At 46.2% G+C, this 21,204-nt stretch overlaps 1 protein-coding gene across 8 annotated transcripts in view; it reads right to left on the reverse strand.

Annotated features, from left to right (window-relative positions):
• The window catches only part of SYCP1 (synaptonemal complex protein 1), a 276,938-nt gene that overhangs the window by 83,757 nt on the left and 171,977 nt on the right, over window positions 1–21,204 (reverse strand). For 7 of the 8 annotated variants that reach the window (XM_083172734.1, XM_083172733.1, XM_083172735.1 and 4 more), the window contains exons 21-22: window positions 19,083–19,158; window positions 15,894–15,956 (exon numbers count right to left, since the gene is read on the reverse strand). In XM_083172734.1, the coding sequence (XP_083028860.1) occupies window positions 15,894–15,956; window positions 19,083–19,158 (139 nt within the window). The remainder of the gene's footprint in view (window positions 1–15,893; window positions 15,957–19,082; window positions 19,159–21,204) is intronic. The other variant, XM_083172736.1, reaches the window with a different exon arrangement.

Here is a 21,204-nt window from a genome sequence, read left to right on the forward strand (position 1 = left end):
ACCCATTTGATCCCCTCAACACGTTTCAAGGCAGAAGGCAGGGGACGGGTCTGTAGTCTGATGGGTTTTTTTTTGCTAAATACCGTTTCGAGCCATTGTCACTGCATAAAAAATGGCCCTAAAACGTGTAGGACTCTGTTTTTAAATATCGGTTATCTTTCACCGGTAAATCAACTCTGGCACTTTCCGTTTGCCTTAAACGTGTTTAAATTTTGAAACAACGGCAATATACCGTTTTACAAGTGCAGTGTGAAAGGGGTATAAGGGTGCTGTATAATTTACTGCTTTTCTAAAATGGGAAATAATCTGATTTATTAAACCTATCTGATCATTCTAACAAGAATATTACTCCTCCAATGAGCTAGTATTAGAAATCCCTGCTCTGCGTGTAATAATGTAGTCTGGTTCATCTAGTTCTAATCACTCCTCTCAGTCTCTGATGGAATAATGAGCCGGACGGACTGCCGTATGTATGCTCGAGTGTAGGTCGTCCCGAATATAAGCCTAAGCACCTAAGTCTACATCAAAAACTGGGAAAGCTTAGTGACTCGAGTGGGACCCTCACTTAAGTATAAGCCGAGACGGGCATTTTCAGCATAAAAAATGTTCTCAAAAAGTGGGCTTATATTCGAGTATATATATGGTAGTCTTCTGCGCTAATCTTTTGGGTGAACTAGATCATAATGAAATAGTCACAAAATTAACTAGATTTCCCATCACTAAGGGGTAGGCCGTGGCAATGGCGCCAGGACCTCCTGGCAGCCTGGGGGGTCAGGCAGAGCTAGTGCCCATGGCGCAACTACCCGGGGGTGCGGCAGGACCGCCTGGATGATACCACTGCCCAGTCCCCGCCATTGCAGACACCGGGTGTGCGGGAGGTGCAGCATCCTGGCATGATGGTCAAAGCCCAGGCTGCAACCCCCATAAGGGGCAGCACCATATTATATAGTGATGCCGTTAGAGGCAGGGGGCGGGGGTACTCCTGCCACGAGCACTGCACACCCCTCTGGCATTACCAGACTGGCCAGCGGGGTGACGAGTGACAGGGATGTAGGGCTGGTAGTGCAGGCTACTGGGGACGCCCCCCCCCCCCCTATTGTGGGACCCCCAGTCACTCCTGTCCATCCCCGGGGACATGCCTCCTGCAGGACCGGCCAGGCGACAATGGCTGCGGAGGACCAGGCTGGTCCCTCAGTGCAGCGCTAAAGGGAGGTCTAGGGTAGTTCCCGAAAATACTTCCCCTCTGTTGGCTGACGCGGTGCAGGGCCCCTGCCACCTACTTCCTGTAAGCGAGTACAGCAGTTTATGGCCCTTCTGAATTTCTTCATGGACCGCATGTCTGGGCTTTCCCCTACTGGGGCTCTGCCAGCTCCCAACCCTGCCATTTTGCCAGCCCCTGCTGAGCTGCCTGGGGTTACAGTCACTTCACAGGTGGTGCCCGTAATTGTGTCCCCAACAAGTGCCGTGGCACGGGAGCTCAGGCCGTTTGCCACTTCAGCCTCGCAGGGCGGGCCGGCTCCTCCTCTGGTGGTTGTTCCTGGAACCTTGGCTGTCGGGACCCTTGGCATGTCCACAGAGGTGAGCCTCATGCCGGCGGCAGGCACTTCAGGTGATCAGCCCGGAATGGAGGGGCTAGCTATGCGGGCTATTGTGCCCAGGACACTGTGGTGTTATCAGGAAGGATGGCACGAGGGGGAACAGTTTAGGCTGTCTGCCCCTCATGCAGGTAAGACACCTGGTGCGGCCATGGTGGCCTTTGTCTGGAGTTTGTACTCCTTGGGGTGTTGTTGCCTCAGTATGCAGGATGCTGGCAGGGGTGTCTTTCTTTTTGTCTCTGAATGGTAGGGCGGACCCGTCCCGGTCCTTTCTGGTGTCCAGTGCGTTGCGTGGATGGCTGCGCGCCTCGCCGGCACTCCCAGACTGCAGGCGACCAATTGATTTGACATTGCTCCCAGCCTTGCTGGGTGCCCTGAGGGACATTTGCTGGCCTGACTATGAGGTCCTGTTGTTCCGAATGGCATATGCAATGGCTTATCATGGTGCCTTCAGGTTTGGGGAGCTGGTGGCGCCGTCAAAGCGAATGCCCTCACCACTGACTGTGGATGAACTGGTGGTCCATGTGGATTCGGTGCTATGTCACCTGCGCCGTTCCAAGACGGGCCAGGCTGGTAGGGGGCGGTGGCTGTCTTTGCTCCCATGTGCGGTGGAAGGGGTGTGCCCCGTGGCGTTTGTTACGGCCTTCGCGCAGGTGCACCCAGACCTACCTGGCGCATGGCTGATGCATGATGATGGGTCACCGCTCACCAAGTATCAGTTTTGCCACGGATTGGGACGGGCGCTGGAGGCACAGGTCTCAATCCAAAGGAATTTGGGTCGCATTCCTTTCGGATTGGGGCGGCTGCAGAGGGCCCCTTCGATTCAGAGATTCAGTCTCTGGGTCGATGGCGCTCGGCAGCATTCCGTAGGTACATTCGGCCGACTTTATCTATCACTGCTCACCATGGTCGACTGGACGCATAAGCGCTCGCCAACTTCCAGTGGGGGCCTTGAGGTGTGTTTTCGCATCCGCCCGGGGGCACAATTTGGCTTCAATTACAATCTGACATGGCGTACCTGTTAGTTTACTCCGGGCGGTGTGTTTTGTGCCTCAAGAGGTGGTCGGCCACGGTTTTCTCTTCCCTCTCTCTCTCTAACCTGGTTGGTGTGTGAGTGCTTGTTGCAATTGGGTCTCCTGCTAACTAACCTCTTGTGTGCATATTTTAGGTCGACGGGACGCTAAGTCCGGGTGGATGTTGGGCCATTCCTTTGTGTACTGGGCCTCGCAGGTGGATCTTGCCTCTGATGTATGCAAGTTCCCACAAGCTGGGGAGGTTAGGTGGCTAGGAGTATGGGGCATGAGGTGGTGTGCGCTGCAGGCTCAGCGGGCCGTGAAGCAGTTTGGGGTCCCGGAGGTCGTTATATTACACTTAGGCGGGAATGACCTTGGGCGAGGATGCGCTCCGTGATTATCCGGGACCTCCACATCATTGCCCAATTTTTGCCATTTTGTGTGTTAGTGTGGTCCTCCATGATCTCAAGGAGAGTTTGGAGGAACGCTAGATTGCGCCCTCGCCTGGAGCGTTCACATAAGAAAGTGAACGCTGCGGTTGAGAGATACCTGCTAGTTAACGGCGGGGGTGTCTTTCGCCATGACGCCATCGACTTCCAGCGTCCAGAGCTGTACAGGAGTGATGGCGTTCATTTGAGCACAGAGGGCGTGGCTCTGTTTTTAGGAGACATATCTTCAAGGTGCTGAGCGTTATTAGTGGTGGCGGTGGCTGCGGCCTAGGGCCTGGCTGCGGCGGTAAAGAACGGTCATTCTTTAAGAACTCTGTGTGTGTGTGTGTGTGTAGGTAGTGGGGTGCACTCTCCCTCGACATCGATTGTCACGGGCCATGCTTCTGTCCGGGGGATGGCCGTCACCACCAGGCTGGGTGGCTGACCAGGGAGAGTGATCACCAGCGATGTATGTATGCATAGTGATCTTTAAACCCCACCTTTCCTATAGTAACCGTTCTTTAGTGCCACCACCATTTATAGTCATAGTTTTAGTTGTCAAAATAAATTTGACATTCTTTTGAAACGCCAGCACTTTGTGTCCGTGTCTTATTTAAGGTTAAGTTATTTAAGTTTAGAGTTAAGGTTGTGTTTAGGTTTGTCAACAGACAAGGTGTAAACCGGGAGAATACCTGATGGTGAGTTTAAGAAACACAGAGGGCTGATTAAGTCTGAAGGGGCATAAACCACTGAGGGTTCTTCACAGGTTACACATTGCTGTTGGTCCCATGTATGTTAATGAGGATGGGCACAAGGCCTATCAGAGCAGCGAGAGGGTTCTAGACAGGGTAGGAAGGGATCACGAGTTATAGTGACAAACTCTCTGTCTGAAGAAGCCCACCCACCCTGCCCTCTTTCTCTTCTTCTCCGGCGGCGGTAAAGAACGGTCATTCTTTAAGAACTCTGTGTGTGTGTAGGTAGTGGGGTGCACTCTCCCTCGACATCGATTGTCATGGGCCATGCTTCTGTCCGGGGGATGGCCGTCACCACCAGGCCGGGTGGCTGACCAGGGAGAGTGATCACCAGCGATGTATGTATGCATAGTGATCTTTAAACCCCACCTTTCCTATAGTGACCGTTCTTTAGTGCCGCCACCATTTATAGTCATAGTTTTAGTTGTCAAAATAAATTTGACATTCTTTTGAAACGCCAGCACTTTGTGTCCGTGTCTTATTTTAGGTTAAGTTATTTAAGTTTAGAGTTAAGGTTGTGTTTAGGTTTGTCAACAGACAGGGTGTAAACCGGGAGGATACCCGATGGTGAGTTTAATACTAGCGTATGATATTTATTTGATATTCAACAAAATGCTCACAGAGTGACTTCTGTGGCAATAGGCACATATGAAGCATACACCTGATCATCAAATTTGGACACTCCATTCTATGATTCCCGGGGGCGGCTGACAAAGTCCGGAACTGCCAGTCTACCCAGGGGGACAGACAAAGATTGAAGACCTTTACCCATTGTGGTGACATATTATTTCTTTATGTTTTTATTGTAAGTGTATTTGTGTAATACATTTTTAACATTATGGAGGTGGAATTGCACTATGTTCTTTTATTTTGAATTCCCCAGAGCTGATGATTATAGAGGGAGGAACTTGAAGAACATTATTGGTCCTATTGAGAGGATCTCAAAGCTGTTTTTTTTTTTTTCAAACTACATGTGACTGCATTCAGAGGAACACACATTGTTGTATTCTTTCCAAACAATACTTTGCACCATGTTGTTTTATTTCTGAGTTTCAGAAAACCTATAAGTATACCATCTATCAAGTATCTTATCCAAAAGGAAAGTACTGTATATTTGTGAAGGTGGTGGGATAACTACTAGCAGCGCCATTGTGACGCACGATCTTTGTTTTGTTACATGTGTCAATATAATCGGCTTCTTCCAGTGCAGTGCGTTAAAATGTGTACACACAACTGGACATTTATTATTATATACACATGTGATTATCTTTTTAGTATACTGTGTAGACTTTCAGCTGAGAAAGTTCAACATAATGCACAAACGCTCTGTGTTAAGCAAGTACACTAAGCAAGTACACTATGGGGGTTATTCTGATTCACTCGGAAAGGCACAAACACTCTCTAATGTACGAAAACATATGCACTGCAAGTTGGGCTTATGTGCCTTTCTGTGTGAATCAGAATATCCCCCTATGCCAGTGGTTCCCAACCTTTTTTCTCTCCAAGACCCCCGAAGCACCAATACAGTGGAACCCCCCCACAAGTGACCCCATTTTGCAAACTACACCCCTCAGGGAATTCATCTAGGGGTATAGTGTACATTTCAAACCCCCAGGGGTTTCACCAATTGTGGTACAACTGGGCAGTGAAAATGAAAAATTAAATTTTTTACACAAAAATGCAGTTCTGGCTCAAAAATTTTCATTTTCACAAGGAATGAAGGAGACAAAGCACCCCAAAATCTGTGCCCCAATTTCTCCCGAGTACGGCAATGCCTCACATGTGACCAAAAAATACCATTTGGGTGCATGGCAGGACTCAGAAGGGAAGAAGTGATATTTGGATTTTGCAGCACAGATTCTGGTGGAATGTTGGTGGGTGCTATGTCGCATTAGCAAGACCCCCAAAGCACCAATACAGTGGAACCCCCCCACAAGTGACCCCATTTTGCAAACTACACCCCTCAGGGAATTCATCTAGGGGTATAGTGTACATTTCAAACCCCCAGGGGTTTCACCAATTGTGGTACAACTGGGCAGTGAAAATGAAAAATTAAATTTTTTACACAAAAATGCAGTTCTGGCTCAAAATTTTTCATTTTCACAAGGAATGAAGGAGACAAAGCACCCCAAAATCTGTGCCCCAATTTCTCCCGAGTACGGCAATGCCTCACATGTGACCAAAAAATACCATTTGGGTGCATGGCAGGACTCAGAAGGGAAGGAGTGATATTTGGATTTTGCAGCACAGATTCTGGTGGAATGTTGGTGGGTGCTATGTCGCATTAGCAAGACCCCCAAAGCACCAATACAGTGGAACCCCCCCACAAGTAACCCCATTTTGCAAACTACACCCCTCAGGGAATTCATCTAGGGGTATAGTGTACATTTCAAACCCCCAGGGGTTTCACCAATTTTGATACAACTGGGCTGTGCAAATGAAAAATTACATTTTTTTACACAAAAATGCAGTTCTGGCTCAAAATTTTTCATTTTCACAAGGTATGAAGGAGAAAAAGCACCCCAAAATCTGTGCCCCAATTTCTCCCGAGTACGGCAATGCCTCACATGTGACCAAAAAATACCATTTGGGTGCATGGCAGGACTCAGAAGGGAAGGAGTGATATTTGGATTTTGCAGCACAGATTCTGGTGGAATGTTGGTGGGTGCTATGTTGCATTAGCAAGACCCCCAAAGCACCAATACAGTGGAACCCCCCCACAAGTGACCCCATTTTGCAAACTACACCCCTCAGGGAATTCATCTAGGGCTATAGTGTACATTTCAAACCCCCAGGGGTTTCACCAATTGTTGTACAACTGGGCTGTGAAAATGAAAAATTACATTTTTTACACAAAAATGCAGTTCTGGCTCAAAATTTTTCATTTTCACAAGGAATGAAGGAGACAAAGCACCCCAAAATCTGTGCCCCAATTTCTCCCGAGTACGGCAATGCCTCACATGTGACCAAAAAATACCATTTGGGTGCATGGCAGGACTCAGAAGGGAAGGAGTGATATTTGGATTTTGCAGCACAGATTCTGGTGGAATGTTGGTGGGTGCTATGTGGCATTAGCAAGACCCCCGAAGCACGGTGAAATGATGAACCTAATAATCCATAGATGTGTGGTATATTTTAAAACACTCCTTTATACATAGGCCGGGTTTGTCGGGGCAAGTTTCACAGTGGAAAATAGTATCCTTTCTTATTCCCTTTTTATAGCAAACTTTGCACCTTTTTTGTGTCCTGCCCTTTTTTGCAGTGGAGGGGATTTCGTTAGGAAAATGCTGCCCTGGTACAATACGGGGGCCAGTACTAGAAGTACTGGGGCCCTCTGCCTGCTGGTTCCCAAATATTAGGCCCTTTATGACTTCCTCTTGAAAGTGCATAAATGTCCCCCTCTGGCTGGTAGAACGGAATAGCACGTAAGCGTTATACAGTGCCATCTGGATGATATACACGGCCAGCTTCTTGTACCAGATTTTTGTTTTCCGCAGGGCACTGTACGGCTTCAGTACCTGATCTGAAAGATCCACTCCGCCCATGTACTTATTGTAATCTAGGATACAATTAGGTTTTGAGGTGTGGGTACTGGTACCTCGTACAGGGACGGAGGTGGTACTGTCTCCGTGAATTGTTGTCAGTATAAGGACATCCCTCTTGTCCTTATATTTGACCAACAACATATTTTCGGTGCATATTCCCCTGCTTTCACCCCTTCTCAGTACTTGGGCAATGTGCGTTTTTGGGAGGCCTCTTTGGTTCTTGCGCACAGTACCGCAAGCTGCTGTACCTCTTGAACCAAGGGCCTTAAACAGGGGGATGCTAGTGTAAAAGTTATCCACATAGAGGTGATAACCTTTATCCAGGAAGGGGTGCACTAAATCCCAGACAATTTTTCCACTAACACCTACGAGGGAGGGGGGGCATTCTGGCGGTTCAATTCTTGAATCCTTCCCTTCATATACCCTAAACCTGTGGGTGTACCCTGAGGTGCTTTCACACAGTTTATACATTTTTATGCCATACCTTGCCCTCTTACTGGGAAGGTACTGGCGGAATTTAACCCTTCCTTTAAAATGTATAAGGGACTCGTCGATACAAATAAATTTTTCAGGGATGTACAACTCTGCAAATTTGGCACTGAAATGATCAATGACGGCCTGACTTTGAATAGCCGGTCAAAGGTGGGATCATCTCTGGGTGGGCACTGTGCATTATCGGTGTAATGTAAAAATTTAAGGATTGTCTCAAAACGAGTCCGAGTCATGGCCATACGGTAAAGTGGGGTGCTGTACAGAACATCTGTACTCCAATATTGCCTAATTTCTGGCTTTTTTACTATGCCCATATGTAACACCAGACCCCAAAACTTCATCATCTCTACTGCATCTACAGGGGTCCACCTAGCAAATGATGACGTGGGGTTTTGAGCAATAAACTGCTGGGCATATAAATTACTTTGGTCCACCATTAAATTTATAAAATCATCAGAGAAAAATAATTTGAAAAAGTCAATTTCTCTGAGACCTGTTGAATCAAATTGGATTCCTGGGATGGCCAAAAACTCAGGAACCTGGGGCTCTAAACTGTCTGGTGGTGGGGTCCATACGGGATCAATCATTTGGGGGGGGGGGTCTCAGCTGCTCTACGGGGGCGTCTTTGAGGGGGTCCCTCATCACTAGAGGAGGAAGATGAGGTTAAGACGAATCCTTCAAATTCCCCGCTTGCATCACTGGCTGTGTCAGAGTCAGAGGCAAGCATGGCATATGCCTCCTCCGCTGAATACATTCTTCTGGATGACTGGGATGACATTTGGGATGACATTTGGGATGCCATTTTTATTTTTGTGTTTCTGTAAGTGTAATGTTTCAACACGTGTATAGTGTAGGGGGGGTACAAACTGGTACTCTTTACCTAGATGGGCGCCAGCGATTGAAATCGCGGGCGTCGGGGGTAAAAATCGCGGTCATCGCGGGCATCGCGGGTAAATCGCGGGTACATAAAAATCTGCTACCCGCGATGACCGCGATTTTCCCATAGGGAACAATGTTAAAAAGGCTGATTGAGCGCGATTTTCATGTAAAATGCCTCAATGCCCGCGATTTGGCCATAGGAATCAATGTTAGAGGCCAAATAGGCACAATTAACCCTTAAATGTCCCCCCAAATTTTTAACGCCACCCCACGATCCACGCCAACCCGAAGCATGGCAAACGCAGCGAGCCCGCGAGGGGCGGCGGTACGCGTCCTCCGACCTTTTCATGCCCTACTATCCACTAGGGCGTGGAGTGAGAATAGAATAGTGTGGCGAGCGCAGCGAGCCACCGAGCCCGAAGCGTGGCGAGCGCAGCGAGCCCCGCGAGGGGGCGCGGATACCTTCACAGGTAGACGCGTCCCCTCGCAGGCTTCACAGGTGTCCGCGTCGCCACGGACACCTGTGAAGCCCGCTAGGGGACGCGTATAACTGTGAAGGTATCCGCGTCCCCTCGCGGGGCTCGCTGCGCTCGCCACGCTTCGGGCTCGGTGGCTCGCTGCGCTCGCCACACTATTCTATTCTCACTCCACGCCCTAGTGGATAGTAGGGCATGAAAAGGTCGGAGGACGCGTACCGCCGCCCCTCGCGGGCTCGCTGCGCTCGCCACGCTTCGGGTTGGCGTGGATCGTGGGGTGGCGTAAAAAATTTGGGGGGACATTTAAGGGTTAATTGTGCTTATTTGGGCTCTGTGGCCCATTTAACATTGATTCCTATGGCCAAATCGGGTCCATTGAGCCATTTAACAGTAAAATCGTGTCCATCGGGCCTTTTAACATTGATTCCTATGGCAAATCGGGAGCATCGCGTCGCGGGCATCGCGGGTACATTTATGGACGGCCGCGACGCGACCGACAAGATTTCCATGTTTAACATGGGTTTCAATGGGAAATCGCGGGCATCGCGTCGGTCGCGTCGCGGCCACACATAAATGTACCCGCGATCACCACGACGGGCGCCCTTCTAGGTAAAGAGTACCTACAAACTTTATTTCAACACGGGGGGTATGTAGTGTGTAGTGTGTATGTAGTGCAGAAAAAAAAAATACTTTATACAGGAATTTGATCCCAATAAAAAAAAATAAAAAATTATATCAACCCTGTGCCGAAAATGCTGTTCAGTGATGTACGTCACTGATCAGCGCTCAGCGGCCACAGGACACCCACAAAAGCAACGTGGGTGTAAAAACTATTTAAAAAAAATAAACCACAGCACTCTCCAAAAAAAAAAACAATTTAAAAAAACTGCAGAAAAAAAATTATATCAACCCTGTGCCAAAAATGCTGTTCAGTGATGTACGTCACTGATCAGCGCTCAGCGGCCACAGGACACCCACAAAAGCAACGTGGGTGTAAAAACAATTTAAAAAAAATAAACCACAGCACTCTCCAAAAAAAAAAACAATTTAAAAAAACTGCAGAAAAAAAATTATATCAACCCTGTGCCAAAAATGCTGTTCAGTGATGTACGTCACTGATCAGCGCTCAGCGGCCACAGGACACCCACAAAAGCAACGTGGGTGTAAAAACAATAAAAAAAAAATAAACCACAGCACTCTCCCAAAAAAAAACTATTTAAAAAAACTGCAGAAAAAAATTATATCAACCCTGTGCCAAAAATGCTGTTCAGTGATGTATGTCACTGATCAGCGCTCAGCGGCCACAGGACACCCACAAAAGCAACGTGGGTGTAAAAACAAAACCCCACTGCACTCTCCAGAAAAAAAAAACTGCAGATCAGTGATGCAGTGATGCAACACTGATTAGCAGTGAGGGGCAGCAGGCACACAACTGTGGGTGCAACCTGACAGGGTATATATATAAAAAAAAAAAACCTGGACCCCAAAAAAGGTGCTGATCACTTAGTTTATACTGATCAGCACAAAAGGGGGGGCAGCAGGGGGGGCAGCAGTCAGTTGCACAGGCAGCACAACCTTTGGTGCAACTGACAGGTATATATATAAAAAAAAAAAAACCTGCACCCCCAAAAAGTTGCTGATCAGCACAGATATACTGATCAGCACAAAAGGGGGGGCAGCAGACACAAAATATAGCACTCTCTATCACTCTCTGTCACTATCTCTCACTATCTGTGACTCTATGACACTGCAGCAGCAGCACACAGGAAGTCACAAGATCCAGGAAGCATCCAGCTGCTGGCAGCACGCTACCAGCGGTGATCAGGTAAGTATCAGGCAAGGATCAGGTCAGTATATCACGACAGATTGGCACGGTGACCGCTCTGCACGCAATTCCAGACCGGAATGGCGTCTGCAGCGCAGTCACCGTTAGTTTAAATCACGCGCCATGGCTGTGATTGGTCCGTCGGTCCGACGGACCAATCACAGCCTTGGGGGCAGGTGGGGTGAGGTGTGGTCATCACCGGTGACCCCCTCACGCCCCCTCCCACCCGGCGGTGATTGATCCCTGTGTTACCGAGCGTCTGATTCGCCGGTAACACAGGAAACCGCTGCGACTGGCTGTTCACATTGAACAGCCAATCACAGCGATCGCCGACGGGGGGGAAGCATCGCCGCCCCGCCTGGGCATGCAGGGACATGTCTGCTGTCAGGGACAGCAGACATGTTTAAACTGTCACCGCGTCTATAGACGCGGTGACAGTTTAAAGTCATGACGTATATATACGCCATGTGTCGGGAAGTACATCCCGGCCATGACGTATATATACGTCAAATGTCGGGAAGGGGTTAATTAATATTCCAGCAATACTCTTAGGGGGTATTCAATGTCAGGGGCACGGCTGTTGAGCGAGCTCGACAGCCGTGCCCTTGTCCCGTTCTCGCTTGGAGCTCGGCGGTCGGGATTCAATGTCCCGGCCGCCGAGCGGCGAGAAGGGGGCGTGGCCGCGAGTTGAGGACAGAAATAGACATGCTCTGGCCGGGAGCTCGCCTATTTCCGGTTTTCTCGGCAGAACCCCTGTTCAATGCTGTCGGGGAAGACAGCATTGAATAGGGCCCCGCAGCCATCTCCCCCGTCGGGAGATGGCTGCGGGAGCACGACACACATTGCATACCCCCCTTAGAATAATTTCTATGTCAATGCACATGTGTTAGTTTTAATAAGGTTTTTTCAGGCCAGCGTGCCAAACAGACATACACACCTGAACATGTATTATTAGACACAAATGGTTATTTTTGCAGACTCTCAGCTTGGATAGTTCAAAATAGTGCACAGATACTCTCTGTATAAAACGTGCACATAATACTGAGTTTTTTAGGATAGTGCAGATACAGCAGGATTTATAACAGTAAACATCTAAATAACAGGAAAGTATTTCCTAACACCCTTCAATCACACATAGGGGGGTATTCAATGCTGTGGGCGAGCGGCGACAGCAAGCAGAGCTTCCGGCTCGCTGTCAACACTCACCCTGTCAGTATTCATTGCAGCCCCCCTCATACGCCAATTCCCCCTCGCTCCATTTTTTTGAGCGAGGGGGAATTGGCGTATGCGATTCCTGAATCAGCGAGACTCGCGGCTAAATATAGCGAGTTTTCTGCATTAGCCGCGGGTCTCGCTGTTTGGAGGAATCCTTTCCATCCTGTGATGGCGAGGATTTCCCCAGAACATTGAATAGAGCGAGCGGCCGGCGCGGGGATTTAACCCCCTCGCCGGCCGCATTGAATACCCCCCATACAGGGAAATGCCAATGCACATTTTGCTACTCTAGCTTTCCCATGGCAAAAGTGTATCACCCGCATGCCCCGAATCTTGTGTGTTTTGAAGGACGTCCCCACTAAGTTTTTGCTCCCCCCCAAAGAGGGTATTATCGCAATGTTTTGTATTGGGCTATTCAATTATTACCTTTTTCTTTTTTTGCTAGCATAAACACATAGGATTCAAGGAAAGTTCCCCGCTTCCCTTAGCATGTAGAAATGTATTTCTTGATGACTCACATAATTGGGGAAAACTATCCTCGAGGGGGGAGGGTGTGGGTGACAGCAGTCGAAAATGACAACAGTTAATTGAATATCGCCCATAACATTGTTTACTCAGAACTCTAAAGTGCATACTCAGCTTAAGTGTCAGTTATGGAAGTGGACAATTTAAATAAATATTTATCTAGCTTCAAATTGTATAATTTTCATTCTTGCCTTCCCTTCATGCAGTGAAGAGATTGCAATATGCACAGTCTCTTGGCATAGTGTGACAACCCAGTGTGTGATAACAAGCCACTGAGGAAAGTCTTAGTGCTTAAAAAATGCTATCTCACCCAGACAGTGTCTCCCTGCGCACAGGACGCTGACAGGACGCGCTTCTGACAGCTCCTGCTGCGCTCCCAGTGCGAGGATTCTTAAAGAATCCTCAGACTGTTCCTGTCTAACTAATATGTATATAAGGGGGCTCTGGCTGCAGTAACACAAAGAAACACTGCCTAGCGAAATGTGTAAGGGGACTCTGCCTGGCGAATAATAGACAAGGAGGCTCTGCCTGGTTTGTGTAGTGATGTCTCTACCTGGCATAATGAGTATAATGGGGCTCTACCTGGCATGTGTAACGGTGCTCTACCTGGCATAATGAGTAATAGGGCTCTACTTGGCATAATTGGAATGGGGTCTCCTGGAGGGTACTTGTGGATTATCACGGCTCCCACGATGGGTATCGTATGCGAAAAAATCGCATCACATAGCATGCGAGCCCCGCGTGGGGACGCGGATACCTTCACAGGTATCCGCGTCACCTCACGGGCTTCACAGGTGTCCGCGTCCCCTCGCGGGGCTCGCTGCGCTCGCCACGCTTCGGGCTCGCCACACTTTCTATTCTCAACTCCACGCCGACGTGGATAGTGGGGGTATGAAAAGGTCGTAGGACGCGTACCGCCGCCCCTCACGGGCTCGCTGCGCTCGCCACGCTTCGGGTTCGCGTTGATAGTGGGGGTGGTACAGCCTCAAAAATGCCAGTTGGGGGCCATTGAACATGTTTAATACTAATTCCAATGCATTTGGATGCTTTTCAGTGCAAAATCGTATGCGATCGCATGCGATCAAATCGCATGCGATGCGATTGCATACGATTTTGTCAAAAATCAGTAAAAATCGCATCGCATGCCACTATATATGGTACTCCAAGTACCTCCTGGAGTAATGTGTAACGGGGGTTATATCTTACATGTGTATAAGGGGGCTCTACCTGGTGTATTGTATATAACAGGTCTCAACCTGGGGTATTATGTAAAAGGGGTCTTTACCTGGCCTATTATGTACAAGGGGTCTCTACCTGGCGTATTATGTATAAGGGGCTCTATCTAGCATAATGTGTAATGGGGACTCTACCTGACATATTGTGTATAGGGGGTTTCTTCCTGGTGTAATGTGTAAAAGGAGCTCTACCTGGCATAATGTGTATCGGATGCTATACCTGACATAATGTGTAGTGGGGGCTTTGTCTGGTGTAATGTGTAAAAGGAGCTCTACCTGGCATAATGTGTATCGGATGCTATACCTGACATAATGTGTAGTGGGGGCTTTGTCTGGTGTAATGTGTAACAGGGGCTCTGACTGGCGTAATGTGGAGCTACCTGCCATTATCTGTAATGGGGGCTCTGACTGGCGTAATGTGGGCTCTGGTATAATGTATAAGGAGGGGATCTGCTTTGCATATTCTGTATAAGGATATTCTGTACCTGGAGTCATGTATATGGCACTACTGTGCGGAATGATTTGAATAAAGTATAATCCTCTGCTGCATAACATGAATTGGTACTATTTTGTGTCCTCACCCCTTCCTCAAGAAGCCCTATATTTTTGATGCATGCTTCTGGTGCACATTGTCTTATTTTACTTATGGGGGAGAGTGGGTACCAATTCTCTTTCTGGCACAGAGCAGCAAAATGTGACTCTGTCCTCTGACCCCGACACAGTCTCTCCCCCGCTATCTTGCTCCCTGACACTCTTTCCCTTCCTGACACTCTCTCACACTTTTTTAAACTGTATCTCGCTCTCTCCCTAACACTGCCCCCCCTCCCTTGACACCCTGTATCTCTCCATCGCTGACAATGTCTCTCTCTTCCTGACACTGTCACTATTTCTCTCTCTCTTTTCCTGACATACTCTCCCTCTCTGGCCTGTATTTAATGCTCCCGATTCACCGTTTTTTTTTCTGCGAATTGTGCTGTTTTCACTCCTTGCTGTGAATTTTTTTCACTGAAAATATGATTCACCCTATTCAATGTTCACTGTTCGCCGAAAGCGAACAGTGAATGCCGGCCAGTTCTCCGTTTCATGCTCTCTGCAATTCGCTGGTGTATTTCAATGGGGTTTTCACTGGAATTCGCCGAGAGTGTATTCAATGCTCAAATGGAGAACTGCTTTCCCCATTGCTTTTCGCCATGATTCTCCATTTTACATTTTATATTTCTTTTAGGTGAACTGGAATGTGATATTTTCAAATAAAGTGTTTTTTTGTTTGTTTTTGGTATCAAAAAATCTGATTTTTTTTTTCTGTCAAGTGGCATGCTATTTTTATTAATGTGCTTGCAGCACATGAATATATTTTTAATTATTATTTAATTTTTTTAAACAAATTTTTTTTTTTTACACATTCGCCAGCAGGGGGCGGGAGCCGGGAGCCGCTCATTAATATTCATTTATTCACTGCACACTGGTCCCGATCATTACATATGCACGATCGGGACCAGTGAGTGTAGCGGTTCCCTAACACAGCCCCCTGCCAGCTCTGGGGGGCTCTCCCTGTGTCCCCGACAGCCCTCCTTCACCCCCACAGTGTCCAGACAAGGCAGGGAGGCTTCCATCTCCTTGCCTGCAGCCGTCCCACAGCTCCCCAGCGGCATTCGCCGGGGAAGTTAAGATTCGCCACCAGGGGCAGAGAGCCCCTGAGGTGTTGAATAGGGCGGAGGGGTTGCTGCCGGATGAATCTCCCCGAAGGGAGAATTGCTGCGAAAGTGCAGCGAATCCTACACAGGATTCGCTGCCGGCAGCGATTCTACCCATTGAATACCTGCATCTGTCTTTTCCTATTTCTCTCCCTACTGCATCTTAAAAGCAATATAACATCAAAGTGCTATAATGTATTATTTATGACAATATAGTACCTGGTTTTCCAAACTTTTTATCTTTTTTTCTTTTTTGGAAAATTCACTTTCCGTAATTCTCTTCTGACAAGAAGAAAACATAAATTATGTTATAACAACCATAACTCAAATTGTGATTTTTCAAATTGAATTACAAAAACTTCTTTTACATATTTTATATGAATTGTTTTTCATTATCACATTGCAGCTGATAAAGAGAGAACTACATTAGTTAGCTTAATGTAAATTCAATCTGTGAATGCCCAGAAACATGTCCACATGCATACATTTGCTACATTCTGCCACTTATGAAACTCTGAAAAGTGGACTTATTTTTCCTTTTTTGAATCAACCTGTTTTTTTGAAAGTTAATAATTTTTTACATATATGATGGCTAACCTTGACACTTCAGCTGTTGTTGAACTACACATACCAGCATGCCCTGCATCAGTTTTACTATTTGGCCATGCTAAAACTGATGCAGGGCATGCTGGGATGTGTAGTTCAACCACAGCTGGAGTGTCAAGGTTAGCCATCACTGCATTAGTACAATAATCAGATGTAGGACCATATAATAATAAAATAAAAAATACTGCAAATCACGATAGAACATCAGTCCGCTTCTCTCCGATAGGCATAAGTGAGAGGAAAAAAAATACAAAAAACTGAAAGCTTTTTCAATATTAAAGTAGCAGTAATCTCACACCGACTCAACCAAAATGGCTAATGCAAAAACAATGTACTGTAGCACGGAGAACACATAGCAGAAAAACAAGGGAAGGGAAAATATCCCTTTTTAATTCATGAACATTCTAAAACAGAGCATGGGGATATCCAGGAAGAGCATATCCAGGTGAACAAACACTTCATAGGTTCTCAAAGGTATAGTTGTAATAATGTCTTACACACAAGCAAAATAGCATTTTATTAATAATCACCTTTAACTTATAAACCTTTCGACCACAGTCCGTTAACTTGGGTTATAGCTCAGTGTGAAAAGGTCCAATATACCTGAGAATCCAACCCAGGTAGCTTGGAGGGTTGATCCCAGGGAGCACCCAGGTTACAGGACAGTGTGAATGGGTAAACTTGGTCACTCAATTGAGAGCCGGCAGAGCGGCGCATGGAGATGATGTTATCTCCAAGTACTGCAATGAGAGAAGTCCTTGCAATATCTTAGATCCAGCCTGCAGTGTGAGTCGATGTGATAGGGCCTGAAAAGGTGGCAAATTAAAGATAGATCACCTGTCTTAGATTAGAGATTTATTTATTACCAGTTATTTAAATAGCGCACACATATTCTGCAGAGCATTACAGAGAATACTTGAACATTAACATCAGTTCCTGCCCCAGTGGAGGTTACAATCTATATTCCCTACCACATATACCTACATACATACATACATTCTAGGTTTAATTTTGTTGGGAGCCAATTAACATAAAAGTAAATTTTTGGATTGAGGGAGGAAACCGGCGTACCCTAACACAGAGACGCCGCCAAATTGTAAGAGATTGAATCCCGACCCTCCACGCCATCTGGTGAGCCACTTCGCTACAAGCTTGCAGCAGGCTGGTGCACCAGTATGCTCACATCTTTGCCTGGCGATACACCTTTGGCAAAAGCTGACACATGACACCGCGGGGCCACGCCAGCCTACACGCCAACCTGGGACTCTGCAGTAAACACTGACAGCAATTGGCACCGCTGTCCATATCTACCTTCTATATGACATAGTGGCATACAATTCCTTCTACCACCCAGCTATTCAAGCACACTTCCCCTTGTATAAGGGAATTCAGGGAATACCACTCCTCCACAGCCAGGTACTGTGAGTATTTCCAATAGAGGAACTTTTATATTTTAGCAGATCTGCACCAGTTCCTAGCTGGGATGCCGGCATATACATTCCTACAAAGGAGTCTACAGACTGGATAAACGTACATAATATCTATTAATTTTGCTAATTAACAGCTAAAACTGTAAACAATACCCCCTTTATTACATTGCCTTTAAAGTATATATCAGCTGTCTATAATTTCTGTATGGACACACCAAGTGCATCCCAAAATACACTGTGGTGTCTCCATACATTTAGGCTTGGATACTTCTCCTGGATCAACTTTTTATTATACCATTACATATTATTGTCTTTTGATATGTATATGTACTTAAATTACTGGTACTTTTATGTTAGTTGGACGCCCACTAAGCTATTTGCTTATTTTTCCGTGTCCGCTCACCACGCTTCGGGTTCGGTGGCTCGCTGCGCTCGCCACACTATATAAAATCAATTCCATGCCGACATGGATAGTGGGGGTATGAGCGTACTAACTATAGTGGGCGCCCAACTAACATATAAGTACCAAATTACTATATTTCAATTGAATCTATACAGTAGAGAAAATGTATTATTTTTTGTATATTAAATCACGCATTGACTCATTGGGGGTATTTAATCCCCAATGCTATTTCCGACGGGAGAAATAGCGCCTATTCAATGCTGTCTTACCCGACAGTATTGAAGAGGCAAACCAACAGAACGGGGCCGACTTTGAAAGCTGTAAATTTACGGCTGTAAATTGTCGCGATCACAGCCGAATCTCGACAATCCATGGCCGTTTACGCAGACACGCCCCCCTTTTTGTTGATCGCAGGCGGGACATTGAAAACTAAAACGTGCCAGGGTCACGGCTGTCAGGACAGAAGCAAAGTTTTTCTAAACAAATATATTTATATGCAATAAACTAAAATAAAATAACTAACCTTGCCAAAACATAATGATCATGTTTTTGTTTTGTTTGTTTCCTGTTATTGAAGGATTGGCTGAATCCCTTTTGACCACTTGCAGCAGGCAACTATACTATATATGTTTTTATTCATATATTTATGTATCTATATTTTAAATTTTTATCGGATTTATACATTAGCACCAGAAATAAGGTAATGTCCAGGACACTACACATTCTATTTTTCTCTTTTTTATTTTAATGATGACCAAAATGAATAGCTGCTCTTGCATCATAAATGCATAAAAGCATATCTTTTAAACCCATGCCCCTTCTCACTCATATGGAAAATGTTTTAGAGCTCAAAATCTAGGCTACATAGAATTATAGGCAAATGATATAATAAGTATTCTCCTATTTTATTTTTACATTAGTCCAGTCTATTTCAGGTTTTTTTAACAGATAGCAGTGGTAATTAAATACCTTATCATCTTTATTCTGGTTTCTACATTCCTTATCCTTCTGATTCAGTTGCTCCTTTAAAGACTGATTTTCCTTCCTAAAAGAAAACACAAATTGTATCTGTAATATAATATCAGTATTCATTCACCATTTCTTTATTCACGGTCATGAATTTACATTACAGTGTTATGAAACAATACGAAATACACTATTGCATCACTGTTAATCCTACACTTTATACAAACATTGCAAGTAACAGTTAATAAGAGAGCATTGCTGTCCCTGGATATAAGCAACCTAGGCATTTGTGTACATGGTCAAGTGAGAGAGGGGCACATAGGGTTACTAGCCATCTGGGATTACCCTGGACAGTCCAAAAAAAAATCTTCTGTTGCAGGGACAACATCTCTGTGCCAATGGAGTAGCCGCTGCAGCTTTTAAAAATTGGTCTTAAATAGCCAATTGTGGCTATCAGAATGGCAAGCCAATTACGGCTCTATACACCATTCAATGACCCGCTCGCTCCAGTATTTATTAGCTGGCATGAGCAGCATGAATTTAAGTGTGGCAGCGGAGGGGGAGCATAGAAGAACTCCAGAAGAAATAGAGAAGATGTGGCACAGAAGAGACAACCCGGTGGTAAGATCAAAGGCTTCTGAAGACATAAGACAGTAAGAGGTGACAGAAGAATACGGTACACATGAAACAGGCTACATACGTTTGTAACATTATATTCATGTAATAGCGATTTATGCTGGAATTTACTCATTTTTGCTTGCTTAAACTTACTTAAATTATTATTTGAGGAAAAATTAAGTTACAGTATTTGATGGAACCAAAGAATACCCCTGTACCTACACAATAGTACACAATCGCTAATACAACAGAATATAAACCAGATATTTTCAGCTCAATTTGGTCTCCCTGGCCCATTTAAATTGCTTATTATCCTATGTCTTGGATTAAGGCCCTTATTCTGATCGGTGCGGATATATCCGCGTGCGTTCGGCCCGCCGATGTTTTGTGTCTGCGCATGTGCAGAGGCGTCTCTGCGCATGTGCGAGTGGGGCGTACGGCCAAATCCCGCATGATATGTGAACACTCCGAACAGGGGGTGGAGAGGGGCGTGAAGGGCTATTTGGGCTCATTACCATATGCATACGCCCCGCGTTTCATGGGAGTTCCCATGAAAACGCTGGGCGTACGTATGGTAATGCGGCCGTGACGCACGTGTAGGGGGCGGACATATGACATCGCCGGATGTCAGCTGCCCGCCCAGATCCCTGCTTTTGCACGGAAAAATGTCTGTGTGGTCTGAGGTTGCGGGTGCTGGTGGAGCACACGGTCCTGCATTCGATGGTCTACGACCATCGAATGATGGGGGAGGTTCCCTTAGATGGAGGAGGCGTATTCCGTGAAAAATACACGTGCGGTCCGTTCGGACAGCTTCTTACCGCATACGGACGGAGTTGGCGATCTGTATGGAAGGCGGGGTTTCGCACGCACGGTCCTGGCCGCATAATCGGCTCCGGCCGCACCGATCAGAATAAGGGCCTAAGTGAGAAGAGATGAGCCACATGTGCTTGCTCCCTTTCGGGCACGATCTAAGACTGCCTGGAAGGGGAAGCAGAAGGGGAGGAGATGGTCACATTAATTTGATTTTTAAAGTGTCCATGCTCCCTGTGGTCGCCTTCTATTCCCCAGTGTAACTGCAGTGACACCTAGTGGATGAAGGAGAAATAAATGTTGTTTTTTGTCTTTAAAAAAAAAAAGAAAATTATTAGAGTTACTTTCAACATAATGCAATGTTTTCTATCCAGCAGATTCACTTTGCAAATTATTTTCGGAAACTTGCATCATATGTACAGTACCATAATGGGAAATGCCTGCAACCAGTGTTTGATCTTTTTTTCAAATTACAAAAGTAGAAACAGAAAAGAAAGCATTATACAAACCAGTATGAGATTGCAGAAATGAGTAAAGGGGAACACACAGTGCGATTTCTGCAGGTAATATTGAGTAGATAGTAAAATTTACCTAGAAGGTCAGACAAAATTAAAACTTTTTAAACATGAAGCCGATACCTATGCACGGCCCCACAAAGTCAGAAACACCTAGCAAAATAGACTGTGCAGGAAAGTAA

The sequence above is a fragment of the Crinia signifera genome, chromosome 2, assembly GCF_055691185.1.
Source record: "Crinia signifera chromosome 2, ASM5569118v1, whole genome shotgun sequence".
Taxonomy (NCBI): domain Eukaryota; kingdom Metazoa; phylum Chordata; class Amphibia; order Anura; family Myobatrachidae; genus Crinia; species Crinia signifera.